Genomic DNA, 15,402 nt, shown 5'->3' on the forward strand with positions numbered 1-15,402 from the left:
AGTGGTAGGGGTACCATGTTCTAAACCTCCCTATTCACTTCACTTCACTTTATTTCCTTAAAGGCCTCTCTTGGAGGCATTACATAAGGGGTGGGTTTACAAGCATGAAAAAATACAAGCACAGGTCATTGTGTTTGAAAATAAATTTTTAAGGCATCAATAAATGAAGATTGGCATGAGAGGGCGGCGACTTCGTGGGGAAGGGCATTCCAGTCCACAATTGCTCGGGGAAAAAAAAGATCCTGAAAAAGTTTTGGTGCGAGCAACAGGCCGAGTTATCTGAAATGGATGCGAAGCGCGATGAGGTATGTGGGTGCGATGCACAATGTAAGGTGCCTGATTTAGTGAACTGTTTAGAATTTTGTGCAGTAAACAAAGACTGGCAATGCGGCGACGAAGCAAGAGGTTATCAAGACTGGAATTTTCCTTTAGAGATGAAACGCTCATGGAATACTAGTATGCGCGATGCACGAAGCGGATGGCGCGGTTTTGAACTGATTCGAGCGCATTTGTTAAGTATATCTGAGATGGGTTCCATATTGGACTGGCGTACTCAAGCTGTGATCTGATCAGTGTTTTATATGCCAAAAGTTTTACTTGTTGTGGCGCATGACGTAGGTGACGTTTTATGAAGCCTAAAGATCTGTTTGCAGATGATATGATGTTAGTTATGTGTGTACACCAAGAAAGGTCGCTGCAAAGTGTGATTCCAAGGTACTTATATGATTCCACGCGTTCTATGGAAGAGTTAGCAACTTCATATGAAAAAATAAGGGGGTTATGCTGACGAGTAAAAGAGATGAGTTTGCACTTCTTGGCGTTTAAAGTCATTAACCAGCGATTGCACCATTCTTGCACTTGGGTTAGGTCATGCTGTAGTGCTACTTGATCAGATACGTTAGTAATTTTCCGATAGATTACGCAGTCGTCGGCGAAGATTCTTATCTGACAGTGTAAATGAAGAGGTAGGTCATTTATATATATTAAAAACAGGAGAGGGGCGAGTACAGATCCCTGTGGGACGCCAGATGTTACGGGGATTGTGTTTGAGCTTTTGTTATTAACATAGACGAACTGTGAGCGGTTAGCAAGAAACTCTTTAATCCAATTTAGAATGTTGGGATGCAAATTTAGAGCGGAGAGTTTCATTAGTAAGCGTTTGTGAGGCACCTTATCAAAGGCTTTTGCAAAGTCTAAGAAAATTGAATCAGTTTGCTGGTTACGATCAAGGTTAGTGTGCAGATCGAAAGTGAAGATTGCTAGTTGTGTTTCGCACGAGAAACCCTTTCGGAAACCATGTTGCGCAGGATGAAAGAAGTTGTGTGAATCTAGAAAGTTCATGATATGTGAGTAGATGACATGTTCCATGAGTTTGCATGGCACGCTAGTTAGAGAGATGGGACGGTAGTTTAATGGCGATTCTCTTGTACCTGATTTGTGGACCGGGATGACCTTCCCCATCTTCCAGTCGTTCGGTAGCGTTCCTGTTGAAAGAGACTGTGAGAATAAAAGAGACAGATATACGGAAGATATGTCTTTAGCATTTTTTAAAACTTTGGAATTGATATCATCAACGCCAGCAGATGATGAGAGCTTAATTTTGTTAATGAGGATTGAGATGCCATGCGCACTGATGGTAACAGGTGACATTGCTGGAAGCACTGATGGAAGTAGGCTGGGCATTGATGAGTCAGTTTCTGTCGTGAAAACAGCAGCGAAAGAGCAATTGAACTCGTCGGCACAGTCGGCGTCACTAATCTCTTCATCTGCTGGGTTAGTAAGGGTAATGGCACATGTCGCTTGTGGGTTTAGTGTTTCCCAAAACTTTCTAGGGTTGCTGACCAGGATTTTTGGTAGGTCAGTCTCGAAAAAAGTTTTTTTTGGCGCTACGGAGTGCTGTGTAGTACGTGTCCTCGGCTGCATGATATCGCTGCCATGCTTCTGTATTAGACTGCATTTTTGCTGACCTATAAAGACGTTTTTTCTTTCTTTCCAATCTTTTGAGAGTTTTAGTAAACCAAGGTTTTTGGCGATTGGCCCGAAAACTGGTGGAAGGAATGAACTTGCAAGTTAGTTCGTTTATCTTATTTTTGAAGGTTAACCAGTTGTCTTCAATAGATCGGCTATGAAAAGTAGATTGGAAAGACGGCAGGAAAGCATGTAGTTCATTATTAAAAGCATCATAGTTTCCTTTATCATAAACACGAATAGTTTTGCTGAAGGTTTGACGGGGTGTAGGGGAGAAGTTGAAAGTGGCATCAATAACTTTATGATCACTAATTTCGCGCAGGTAGGTAAGTGATGTTAGATTCTCAGGGTGGTTTGTTAGGATTAGGTCTAGGATGTTAGATGTCCCTTCAGTAACACGAGTGGGTTCAAGGACCATTTGACTGAGATTAAAATTGAGGCATACTTCAACAAAGTTTCTTGCTTCTGAGTTTCCAGCCGTCAGTGGCCCTAAATTTTGCCAGTCGATGCACGGAAAGTTAAAGTCCCCAAAGAGGAGAATTTTCGCGTTAGGATGCTTGGCAGTAACTTGTACAAGCGCGTCGTTTAGTTTTTCGGCGAACCCCGGTTTACTGCTTGGGGCCCTATAGCAGACGGCAAGAAGGACGGTTTCTTTTGGAGTGCTGCACTTGAGCCATACTAGTTCCAGGTTAGAATTGACTGCTACAGTTGAACATGATATTTGTTTGTTAATGCAGATAAAAACGCCTCCTCCTCGTGCACCTTTGCGATCGTTTCGATATAGGTTAAAGCCCGGCATGTCGTCTAGAACTTCACCATCTGCAACGTCATGTGTGAGCCACGTTTCAGTTACGATTAGTATGTTGCTGCCAGAGGAAGATATAATACTTGACAGTACTTCGCGCTTAGGAAGAAAGCTGCGAGCATTTGCATAGATTATCGAAAATGAAAGGTTGTTTCGAGTGTTTGTTCTTGGCTGATTGCGCGTTTTCGGACGGCGAGATGATTCCTACAAGACTTCTTTCACGGTTTGAGACTGTTCATCAAAAACATAGCGCTTAGGTCCCATGTGCAAAGTTTTATATCGTAAGGAAAAAGGTCCGGTTTTGTTTTTCGCGAATGCAATAAGTTGCTTCCGTGCATTTCGGACAGGACGAGAGAAGTCTTCGCCTATGCTAAAATCGGTGTTTTTGAGCATTGGGCCTTTTGATAGAATTATTCCCTTGGTTTTGAAAGAAGAGAGCTTCACTATTACTGGCCTTTGACGGTCTGAGCTATGTCGGCCAAGGCGATGAGCGCGCTCAATATCTTTAGGCTCTAATTCCAAGCTTAGATTTTGAAGGCAGTGATCTATGATAATCTTTTCTGATTGTTCGTATGTTTCTGATCTATTTGGATCGGGGAGGCCATAAAATATCAGGTTATTCCTTCTCGACTGGTTCTCGAAGTCATCAAGGCGGGAGTCGAGCACGGAAAGCTGGCGGCTAGTCTCTGTAGTGTTGACCTGAAGGTTTTCAAGTTCTGTTTGCATGTTGCCGAAGGATTGACATTTGATTTCTAAGTCTGCAATGCGGTCACTTAAGGTGGATAACGTTTTATCAGTTGATGCTAGTTGGTTTTTGAGACCCTGTACTTCAATGATGAGCTGCGATTGACCCGCGGTTAACTTCTGCAGTTCAGCCAAGATATTGTCTGTATCTGATGGTCCCGGGTTCATTTCCACGTCGCCAGAAATTAATAATAATGCGCGAATGACATTTGCACATTCAATAGCAAGACAAAAGCAACACTGCGGGCTCGGCAGCTGCACCAGGCAAATATTGCTCGTTTTTCTAGAGAAAAGGGCATACTTGTTACTAACCTGCATTGCGAAGGTAAGCGAGTTAGCGACGTGTGCAGTGGCACAGCCGCAGAGCCCACAGTGCGCGGGGGGTGGATGTCGCTGTTTTATAGGCGATAATTTCCACGTTGTCGGTGACGATTGGGTTGCTGATGTTGGTCCTACGGTCCGGTTGTCGACAGGGGGCGTTTCGAGGTCCAGCCAGATGTCGGGGTGCAGGGGACAGGAAGCCATGTTGCCATTTTGACGTGATGACATGGCAGCAAGTGTGATGACCGGCGTGCCAACCATGAAGGTCGGCAAGAGAGCACAGGTGAAGATTCGGACGAGAGCCTGCATTGCGAAGGTAAGCGAGTTAGCGACGTGTGCAGTGGCACAGCCGCAGAGCCCACAGTGCGCGGGGGGTGGATGTCGCTGTTTTATAGGCGATAATTTCCACGTTGTCGGTGACGATTGGGTTGCTGATGTTGGTCCTACGGTCCGGTTGTCGACAGGGGGCGTTTCGAGGTCCAGCCAGATGTCGGGGTGCAGGGGACAGGAAGCCATGTTGCCATTTTGACGTGATGACATGGCAGCAAGTGTGATGACCGGCGTGCCAACCATGAAGGTCGGCAAGAGAGCACAGGTGAAGATTCGGACGAGAGCCTGCATTGCGAAGGTAAGCGAGTTAGCGACGTGTGCAGTGGCACAGCCGCAGAGTCCGATCCCTACTATATCTATGATGCCATAGATATAGTAGGGATCGGAACACTCCTTGACTGTTGTGGAAGCTGTCAGCTCTTGCGGTGACCAGAAATTTGCTTTATCAAACATGATTACAAATATGATAACGTACCTATAATTAGCTGAACTTCAGTCAACAGTCGCCCTTGTTTATTTTTTGTTCGTGCTTGTCCAGTCTTGGAAACTAGAGCTGGTAAGTTACAATGTGCAAATAAGTGAATGATCGTCAACTTTTTCCTTTTGAGATGAATCGATATTCCGAAATAAAGCAATTAATGAAGGCCTCCCCACCTTTGCCAACTCCAGTGGCGCGCTAACGGCAATTGATGTAGCCTTCGCCTCACAGTCATGTGCGCTTAACTATGAGTGGCGACGCGCACCTGACACACACGGGTCAGACCACTTTCCGATCTCAATCTGCCCGTCGCCCTCTCGCCCGCGCACCCGCAATTACCCCGTCGTCAGGTGGGCAAAATTCCGCGAACTCTGCTCCGAGCCCCCAGAGGGAGTCAGCTTTCTGCAGCACATCGCGGAGTGTGCTAAACAATCAACAACTGTTTGCACCGTAACCATCGGCGCTCCCGTTCCTGACAATAAGCTGCTCAACCTTCGGGCCTCTCGGAGACTCGCCCAGAGACGCGCTATTCGCTCAAGACCTCCCGTAAGATGGACAGTTTACAACAGAATAGACGCTGTCTGCCGGCGACACGCTAAACGCCGTCGCAGGCAAAGCTGGGCTAGCTTGTGTACCACTCTGGACAAATCCCGCAATCAAGCGCGGGCATGGCGCATTGCGCGCGCACTTCTGTGGCCACGCCTCCCCACCTGCCCTGTCCTCGCGGTGGCCATACACCTGAGCATATCAACAGAACAATTGGTTGAGCAGCTTGCTGAGCGCTTCGCACCTGCTGCCCCTCCTCCTCTCCCAGCAAGCCACACTGCTACGCGCCCTGCTCTCCAACATTCAGAGCAAATTCGTGCCTTGTGCGATTCGCCCTTCACCCCCCATGAACTCCGGTTGTCGCTCCTCTCTCGAAAGCGCACATCGGCCCCTGGAGGAGACGGCATCACGTACCAAATGTTGCGCAACCTGAACGATGAGCAGCAAGCCCTCCTACTAGCAACATACAATGACATCTTTGAAACCGGTCTGGTCCCGGAGAGCTGGCGTTGCGCCATCATTGTGCCCATTTTAAAGAGAGGCAAGCCTCAGTGCTCCCTTTCTTCATATCGCCCCATTTCCCTCACATCATCTGCGGGGAAAATCATGGAGCACATGACACTCCGCAGACTGGAGTGGCTTGCCACGGAAAGCGGGTGCTTGGCGCCTCAGCAGAGTGGCTTTCGCCCCTTACGAGCAACTGCTGACTGCATTGCGGATGTTGTCAGCACCCTTGAAAACGCCCGCAACACCAACCAAGTGGGATACCTCATCCTGCTCGATATCAGAAGCGCCTTCGATTGTCTTCCTCACTGGGCAGTGATCGACGCGCTTAAAAACATTGGTGCGACCGGCCGCCTCCTGAACTTCGTCAGTGCGTTCCTCTGCGAGCGAACACTCTCCGTGAAGGTGGGCAACACCTGTAGTGCCTCCCGTCCAGTGCCATGCGGTGTCCCTCAGGGAAGTGTGCTGAGCCCTTTCCTATTCAACATCGTGCTGGCCCAACTACCCTGGTGTCTCCCCCGTGCTGTGCGCGAGTTTGTGCGTGTGTGTGTATACGCGGACGATGTTGCCCTGTTCGCCTCATCAACAACCCGCAGCAACGCCTCATCGCTTCGCGACCTTCAGCGTGCGCTCGATGCTGTCACCGCGTTTATTCGCAGTGTCGGCCTCGCAGTGTCAGCCGAAAAAACTGAAGCCCTGCTCTACCATCCCCGTGGTGCTGCAGCCCGCAACAAAACACGCCCTCTTCGCCTGGACGGAACCCCCCTGCCTTTGCGCACAACGGTTGTTTACCTCGGCCTCAAAATTGATGCCCGCATCACCTGGCGCCCTGCGGTGGATAAAGTGTGCGCAGACACCAAGCGCATAGGTAAACTAGCGCTTCGTCTCCTTGCCAAAGGTGAAGGAGCCTCTCCCCCGCTCTGTGCAAGAATCCATGAAGCGATCGCCTCAGCCAGAGCATTGTATGCCCTTCCCCTGCTCAGCCTCAGCCCTCTCCAATGGAAAAGACTGGACACATGCCATAGGAACGCCATACGACACATATATGGTCTCCCCAACGGATCTCAGGTGGCAGCGACCTATGCAGAAACCCGCACCATCCCCCTCTCACTAAGAGCACTCAAAACTGCCCTCAACCACATCGAGCGGCTTCACCGAGCACAAGATGGCTCTGAACTTCTTCGCAGAATTTCAGCCAAACCCAACACACGCATCGGTCGTGTCATGTGCCTCTTCCGTGAGATACTGGGCCCCCCTCCGCCGCCCCTTGCTGCTCCACAACCCCCACATGAAATCTGTCCGCCCCGCATCTATCGGTCTTCCAGGTGTGAACAGCAAGCGAAACACGCCCGTATGCGCCCTTCAGCAAGAGGCCGCATACAAAATTCACACGGATTTTCGTCACCGGACTCTCATCTTTACTGATGGGTCAGTCCGTCAGCAAGAAAAATCCGCAGCCGCCGCATGTGTGATTCCCGACTTGGACACCTCTAAATTAGGCAGGCTACACTTCCCTTCCTCGTCACAAACAGCTGAGATAGCTGCACTCAATCTGGCAGCCACCCTTCTCCTGGAAAGCCCTGAAATTAAAAATGCTGCCATTCTCACCGATTCGAGGGCAGCGCTTCAGGCCCTTGCGTAGCCTAGCAAAGGACCTCGCCTACTGCAAGTATGCGCACGCAACTTCCAACGCCTCGCTGAATCCGGCTGCGATACAGTCCTACAATGGATCCCATCGCACTGTGGGATAGGGGGCAACGAACTTGCTGATGAGCTCGCTCGATCAGCCCACCACCCGTCCGTTCCCATGTGCGCGGACAACACCACATATGACTGTGCTCGTCTTGCAATCGCGCGACACACCATTTCCCACCACCCTGACCCTCGCATCGCCAGCGGCCACCCCTTCCGTGCAGTTAATACTCGCCTCTTCGCCCGGAGAGACTATGTTCTGCTGTTGCGCCTCCGCATCGGATGTGTTTGGACCGGTGTGCGCGCTAGCCGACTACGAGGAATGTCTCCCCTGTGTGCGTCGTGCGGTGACGCAGAAACACTCGAACACGTTCTGTGTATGTGCCCTGCGTACTCGCAACCGCGACACCTCCTTCGGGAAGGTTACCGAAATCTTGGACTTCCCTGTGCTAACACATGTGAGATCCTTCACCCGTCTGGCCCTCCCCACAAAGTGCAAAGTGCCCTCAAAGTGCTCCTCTTATTCCTGCGGGACAGTGGACTAAGTGCAAAACTGTGAACACTTTCCATCTTCCCCTAGTGCGCAAATTATTGCCAGCAACTCTCACCAATTCAGTGTGCCATTCCCCGCATAACACCAGTTCCATTTTTTTTATTCTATGTTTTTTTTTCTGTTTTTTTTTAATGTCCTATAAGGCCCTTTTTGCACAAGGACCTTCTCTCACTCCTGCGCGCAACCAACTTCCCGCAAATCGTCTAACTTTTATCTGTAGCAATTCATGTAATGCGCACAGAATCCCCCCTTTTTTTTTTCATCTACCTTTTTTTTTTTCCTGTCTCTGTCTTTATCATCATCAATTCTTCCGTTATATATTCCATAAACTCCCATCCACCTTCTCCAAAACCCCTATCTCCTCCATTTAAAATAATCCCCTCAGACTACTTTTTTTTTTCTCCCTCCACTTCTTTTTTTTTGTGGTGGTTATTATCATCAATTCTCCCTTTATATATCCCATAAGGTCCCATCCACCCTCCGCAAAGGCCCTTCCTTCCCAGCCTATCTCTGGCATTTCAACTAATCCCCTCACACTAATTTTTTTTCCCTCTTTTTTTTTGTCTGTTTAGTATCATCAATTCTTCCTCTATATATCCCATAAGGTCCCATTCACCCTCTGCAAAGGCCCTTCCTTCCCAGCCTATCTGTCGCATTTCAAATATGCCCTCAGACTACTTTTTTTTTCTCTCTTCTTCTTCTTTTTTTTTGTCTGTTTAGTATCATCAATTCTTAATTTATATATTCCATAAGGTCCCATGCACCTTCTGCAAAGGCCCTTCCTTCCCATCCTATCTCTTCCATTTCAAATAATCCCCTCAGACTACTTTTTTTTTTCTCTCTGTTCTTCTTTTTTTTTCGTCTGTTTAGTATTATCAACTCCTAATTTATATATTCCATAAGGTCCCATGCACCTTCTGCAAAGGCCCTTCCTTCCCATCCTATCTCTTCCATTTCAAATAATCCTCTCAGACTACTTTTTTCTTTTTTACTATTTTCTTATTATTATTATCTTATCTCTTCCTATATTATCCCACAAGGCTCTTTGCCCCTTCTGCAAGGCCCCACTCCTCCCCCCGCGCGCATCCAACTGCTCGCATAAGCATCCATGACATTCCAAATCTCCCTATCAGATTTTCTTTTTTTTTCCCCTTTCTTTAAATTTCACAATTATCTCTACATATGTCATGAAGGCTTTCTCCTTTGCGCGGCACGTCCCCGCTTCAAAATCCACCAATCCTTGTTGTACAAGTGTTTGCCCTTCCATGTTTGGCATTTTTTCTCCAGGGGTCCTCGACATTGACTACCAACGACAACGCTTTCGCTCCCCCTTCCTCTCCCCTCTTTCATTCCCCCTTCCCCTCTACTCGGCCCCGTTGCGGTGTATCCCTGCAAGTACAGGAGACAGTTATAGGGCCGTGTAATCCCCCCCTTCTCTTCCCCCTTCAACAAGAATCTCATTATTATTACTACGGGATAACTGGAGAAATGCCATCGTTGTTCCCATCCTTAAGCCACGTAAGCCGGCTAAACAACTATCCCCCTACCGTCCTGTATCTCTCACATCTGCAGCCTGCAAGACCATGGAGTTCATTGCCCTGGAACGACTCACATGGATCGCCAGAGCAACCAACTTCCTTCCAGAGATGCAGACAGGATTTCGGAAGCACCGCTGTACTTCAGACTCTATAGCGGATGTGGTCTCCACCCTTGAGGAAGCCAAATATGCGGGCGATGTTGTCTTCCTGGTTCTTCTGGATGTCCAGTCCGCTTTTGACAACCTGCCCCATACCATCATTGAGCAGGCTCTGGATGCCATTGGAGTGACTGGGAAACTGCGTCGCTTTGTCTCGGCATTCCTCTCCAATCGCACCTTCCAAGTTCGAGTTGGGCAAACACTTAGCTCTCCTCGTCCTGTTACATCTGGGGTTCCCCAAGGATCAGTCCTCAGTCCTTGGCTGTTCAACCTCGTCCTAGCTGGCCTGCCGAAGTTCGTTCAGCAGATCAGAATCCACAAAGTTTCCTGCTCCATCTATGCAGATGACATAGCCCTCTGGATCCGAGCTCCAAAGAGACGTATTGTCTCCGCTAGGAAGGCTATGCAACAGGCACTGGACGGCGTCCAGTACTTCCTATCATCTAAGGGATTGACCCTCTCGGCTACTAAGTCTGAGGCCCTCGTCTACCATCCCAGAGGAGCACGGAATTCCCGCCGTCTTGCAACTTTGCATATCGAAGGAACCCCTCTTCCATGGAAACGCCAGGTGAGATACCTAGGTCTCACAATTGACGACCGTCTCACCTGGATCCCAGCTGACAAAGCCCTCATTCCCCATCTTGATCGTGTGGGAAGTGCAGTCCAGCGTCTCCTTGCAAATGGCAATGGTTGCTCTTCCACTTGGGCAATCAAGCTCTTCGAGGCAGCGGCGACTTCGGTCATCCTATATGCCCTTCCCTTCGTCTCCCTTCGGTCGACTCGAGTCATTCGTCTCGACACGATTCGAAGGCGTTGGATTAGAAGATTCCTCGGAGTCCCTCAATCCTCACAGATTCCCGCTACCCTTGCGGAAGCTGGTATCTACCCTCTGGATCTTCTCCTCGCCCAGAGGGGACTGACCCACATTGATCGTCTCAGCCATGCTCCAGATGGTGCCTCACTCCTAGCACGGCTGCACAGCAAATCCCATTCTCGTGTGGGTAAGCTGTATACAGTGTACAGAGAAATCATCGGTCCTGTCCCAGGTTTCTCAGTCCTACCCCCTCCACCCAATCGACCCCCAATTCCTGTCTTTTTGGATACGGATGGTCACACCAAACGTCACACCCCTGCAGCTGCCTTCCAGCAGACAGCTGCAGCCCTCCTTGAGGAGTGTAGAGGATCTACACTCCTCTTTACGGATGGCTCGGTTCGACCCGCTACCTTCCAAGCAGCTGCTGCTATGACAGCACCGCAGCTAGACCAGTCTAGGTCCTGCCGCCTGTCATTCCCTGCCAGTTCAACAGCTGCTGAGCTGGCCGGTCTACACCTAGCCGCACAGTTCATCGCTTCCAGTGTCCCTCCTGGACCTGTGAATGTTCTGTGCGACTCCAGATCTGCTCTGCAGCTCCTGACTATCTACCACGGCACCAACCTCTCGGTGAACATTCTCCGAGCCCGTCTCCTAGCCCTTCAAGACTCGGGGTATCAACTGGCCCTACATTGGGTTCCAGGACATACTGGAGTCCAGGGCAATGAAGAGGCGGATGCCTTGGCCAAAGCGGCGCACGACAACGGTGCCCCAGTCACTGAGGCTGTCACACCTTTTGACTTTTCAAGACCCCTCTTGAGAAGGTCGATAAGGTCTTTCCATCCTGACCGTCGTATTGCCGCTGGTGAACATCTCCAACGGCTCTCTGACAAACTTTCACGGAAGGACAAATCCCTCCTCCTACGACTTCGAATAGGCTGCACGTGGACTCCGTCCCGCATGTATGCCTGTGGCTGAGCTCCCAGCCCAGCCTGTCCCTCTTGCGGCAATACTGGCACACTGGGACACTTGCTCCTCGTGTGTCCAGCCTCCGCTGGCCATCGCCAGAAACTTCTGAATGGCTATCGGAATCTTGGTCTCCCTGCTGATACGGAAGGGCAATTGCTCTTCCCAGCTCGGAACCAACTTTCTGCTCACCGGCTCCTCCTGGTTTATATGGAGGAGTCTGGCCTCAGCTCTGTTCTGTAGGCCTGCATGGGCCTATAGTGCTTCGTGCGGAAATGGCGGCGACATATGCGGCGTCAGCAACCTTCCCCTCCCCAACCTTCCCCTAATCCCAACTTCCCCTTCCCCCTGGTCACCAAGAGTGATGCCACAAAGATGGCTAACATAAGATGTGACCAGTACCCCCTCCCCAAAAATAAACCATAGTCACCACCACCACCACCACCACCCCCCATTGCGCGCTCCTCCGTCGTTCACGACTGACGCTCGCCTGCCGCCGCTATGGCCCGCGCACCAAGCAAACTGCCCGCAAGAGCACCGGTGGGAAGACACCATGCAAGCAACTGGCTACAAAGGCTGCTCGTAAGAGTGCCCCAGCCACCGGAGGGGTCAAGAAACCTCACCGTTATAGGCCAGGAACGGTAGCCCTGCGAGAGATCCGCAGATATCAGAAATCCACCGAGCTCCTCATCCGCAAGCTGCCCTTCCAGCGCCTGGTGAGGGAAATCGCCCAGGATTTCAAGACCGACCTGCGTTTCCAGAGCTCGGGCGTCATGGCTCTTGAGGAGGCTAGCGAGGCGTACCTGGTCGGCCTTTTTGAGGATACCAACCTGTGCGCAATCCACGCCAAGCGCGTCACCATCATGCCCAAGGACATCCAACTGGCGAGGCGCATCCACGGAGAGCGCGCCTAAGAAGCGCAGCCGCTTCGGAGCCCCCTATGCAGCAACGCTTTTCAACGGTCCTTCTCAGGACCACCAAAACGTCTGCTTTGGCCACGGGACAGCGGCGAACCTGAGCTCCGAACCCACGTTCCTCTCTCTCACATGCTGCACGTTTCGTTTCGTACGTGCTGGAAACCGGTAAGTAGCTGTGAAAGCTATTGCTCGCGACCTTCTCAAGCTTCACTTGCGGCTCCGTGCTGGCCGCACTTTGTCGATGACATACATTACAGCTGCTGCACTCGCACGATGCGTGCTAGAGGAAAGCAGCGAAACATTCAACTCCATCGTCCCTGTGCAAAGGCAAGTGGTTTTGATTGGTACCCTGAGCCGTCTACTAAATAGGTGCACGCACCATTCATTTAATCGTCCCTATCACATCAGACCGCAGGTTTCGTTCCATGCTTGCTCGCGTCGCAGTTGCCCCTGTTTACACTATTCCATCTCGCACGCGTAGCGCGTCAGTGATGAGAAGCGGGACTGCGGGTGTACGTCTTGTTTTTTTTTTTTTTTTTTTTTTTGGCACGCTAATGGGTTCTGCGGACAGGGAGGGAAATTATCGCCGCTCACGGAATTACTAAAGCGTGATTGGTCGTCTGTCGGAAACCGCGAAAGAAAATTAAAACAAAACACTAATATTGCGATTGTTATGCAACTAGTTGTTTCAATCACTGTGCGCCATTCTGTTTGTATCGGTCAATAAAAGTATATAAATATACCATTCAGCGCTCTGTCATGTCACTTCCCTCCCATGTTTGCCTGTCTGCACTGTAAACGAATCTCACAATAGTAAGCGCACTTGAGTGCAGTGCGGCGGACTCATTGCAGACCGCCGCGCCCGGTAATGACACGAAATAAACAAACAGCAACTTGGTCGAGAGGGACTCAGCGGTCCGGAGAAGACGGATCGCAGAGCAATGCCCCGCCAAGGCAGGCGCTTGGTTGGTCCTGAGAAGGACCGTTAGTTGCGAGCTGACGCTGCTGGCGTGCCTACGTAGACGGTCGTAGCGCTGCTTACGCCTTCTTCTCGGTCTTCTTGGGAAGAAGCACGGCCTGGATGTTGGGCAGAACGCCGCCTTGCGCGATGGTCACTCCAGAGAGCAGCTTGTCCAGCTCCTCGTCATTGCGGATGGCCAGCTGCAGGTGGCGAGGGATGATTCTAGTCTTCTTGTTGTCGCGAGCGGCGTTGCCAGCCAGCTCGAGCACCTCGGCGGCCAGATACTCGAGAACGGCTGCCAGGTAGACGGGAGCGCCCGCTCCGACGCGCTCGGCGTAGTTACCCTTGCGCAGGAGACGGTGAATTCGGCCCACTGGGAACTGGAGTCCCGCGCGGCTGGAGCGGGTCTTGCTCTTGCCCTTGGCTTTGCCGCCCTTACCACGTCCAGACATTGTTGCGCAGGGGAGATCGACAAGGGGCAGCAGCGACAACGTTCACTGCCAGAATGAGCCGGAACCATAATGAGATTCTTGTTGAGGGGAGAAGAGAAGGGGGGGATTACACGGCCCTATAACTGTCTCCTGTACTTGCAGGGATACACCGCAACGGGGCCGAGTAGAGGGGAAGGGGGAATGAAAGAGGGGAGAGGAAGGGGGAGCGAAAGCGTTGTCGTTGGTAGTCAATGTCGAGGACCCCTGGAGAAAAAATGCCAAACATGGAAGGGCAAACACTCGTACAACAAGGACTGGTGGATTTTGAAGCGGGGACGTGCCGCGCAAAGGAGAAAGCCTTCATGACATATGTAGAGATAATTGTGAAATTTAAAGGGGACAAAAAAAAAAGAAAATCTGATAGGGAGATTTGGAATGTCATAGATGCTTATGCGAGCAATTGGTTGCGCGCGGGGGGAGGAGTGGGGCCTTGCAGAGGGGGCAAAGAGCCTTGTGGGATAATATAGGAAGAGTTAAGATAATAATAATAAGAAAATAGTAAAAAAAAAAAGTAGTCTGAGGGCATTATTTGAAATGCAAGAGATAGGATGGGAAGGAAGGGCCTTTGCAGAGGGTGCATGGGACCTTATGGAATGTATAAATTAAAAATTGATAATACTAAACAGCCAAAAAAAAAAAAAGAAGAGAGAAAGAGAAAAAAAAAAGTAGTCTGAGGGCATTATGTGAAATGCAAGAGATAGGATGGGAAGGAAGGGCCTTTGCAGAGCGTGCATGGGACCTTATGGAATGTATAAATTAAGAATTGATAATACTAAACAGCCAAAAAAAAAAGAAGAGAGAAAAAGAAAAAAAAAGTAGTCTGAGGGCATTATGTGAAATGCAAGAGATAGGATGGGAAGGAAGGGCCTTTGCAGAGGGTGCATGGGACCTTATGGAATGTATAAATTAAGAATTGATAATACTAAACAGCCAAAAAAAAGAAGAGAGAAAGAGAAAAAAAAAGTAGTCTGAGGGCATTATGTGAAATACAAGAGATAGGATGGGAAGGAAGGGCCTTTGCAGAGGGTGCATGGGACCTTATGGAGTGTATAAATTAAGAATTGATAATACTAAACAGCCAAAAAAAAAAGAAGAAGAGAGAAAGAGAAAAAAAAAAGTAGTCTGAGGGCATTATGTGAAATGCAAGAGATAGGATGGGAAGGAAGGGCCTTTGCAGAGGGTGCATGGGACCTTATGGAATGTATAAATTAAGAATTGATAATACTAAACAGCCCAAAAAAAAAAAGAAGAAGAGAGAAAGAGAAAAAAAAGTAGTCTGAGGGCATTATGTGAAATGCAAGAGATAGGATGGGAAGGAAGGGCCTTTGCAGAGGGTGCATGGGACCTTATGGAATGTATAAATTAAGAATTGATAATACTAAACAGCCAAAAAAAAAAAGAAGAGAGAAAGAGAAAAAAAAAGTAGTCTGGGGGCATTATGTGAAATGCAAGAGATAGGATGGGAAGGAAGGGCCTTTGCAGAGGGTGCATGGGACCTTATGGAATGTATAAATTAAGAATTGATAATACTAAACAGCCAAAAAAAAAAGAAGAGAGAAAGAGAAAAAAAAAGTAGTCTGAGGGCATTATGTGAAATGCAAGAGATAGGATGGGAAGGA

The 15,402-nt window shown here is 49.4% G+C and overlaps 3 protein-coding genes across 3 annotated transcripts; 1 reads left to right on the plus strand and 2 right to left on the minus strand.

The window, feature by feature from the left end:
- Positions 1-1,957: 1,957 nt before the first annotated feature.
- LOC146194257 (uncharacterized) lies at positions 1,958-3,912 on the minus strand. Its single transcript, XM_084596033.1, has one exon. It carries the CDS (start codon positions 3,833-3,835, stop codon positions 2,978-2,980), a length of 858 nt encoding a protein of 285 aa, XP_084452159.1. The 5' UTR covers positions 3,836-3,912; the 3' UTR covers positions 1,958-2,977.
- Positions 3,913-4,376: 464 nt separating this feature from the next.
- On the plus strand, positions 4,377-12,328 carry LOC146194258 (histone H3-like). Its single transcript, XM_084596026.1, has 3 exons — positions 4,377-4,466; positions 5,461-5,515; positions 11,841-12,328. The coding sequence occupies exons 1-3, from the start codon at positions 4,377-4,379 to the stop codon at positions 12,326-12,328; spliced, it is 633 nt and encodes a 210-aa protein (XP_084452152.1).
- A 997-nt stretch (positions 12,329-13,325) lies between these two features.
- On the minus strand, positions 13,326-13,813 carry LOC146194259 (histone H2A-like). The gene has a single exon (XM_084596034.1). It carries the CDS (start codon positions 13,742-13,744, stop codon positions 13,370-13,372), a length of 375 nt encoding a protein of 124 aa, XP_084452160.1. The 5' UTR covers positions 13,745-13,813; the 3' UTR covers positions 13,326-13,369.
- Positions 13,814-15,402: the final 1,589 nt, after the last annotated feature.

Source organism: Amblyomma maculatum, chromosome 3 (assembly GCF_055883805.1).
Source record: "Amblyomma maculatum isolate TAMU_Amacu chromosome 3, ASM5588380v1, whole genome shotgun sequence".
Classification (NCBI taxonomy): Eukaryota; Metazoa; Arthropoda; class Arachnida; order Ixodida; family Ixodidae; genus Amblyomma; species Amblyomma maculatum.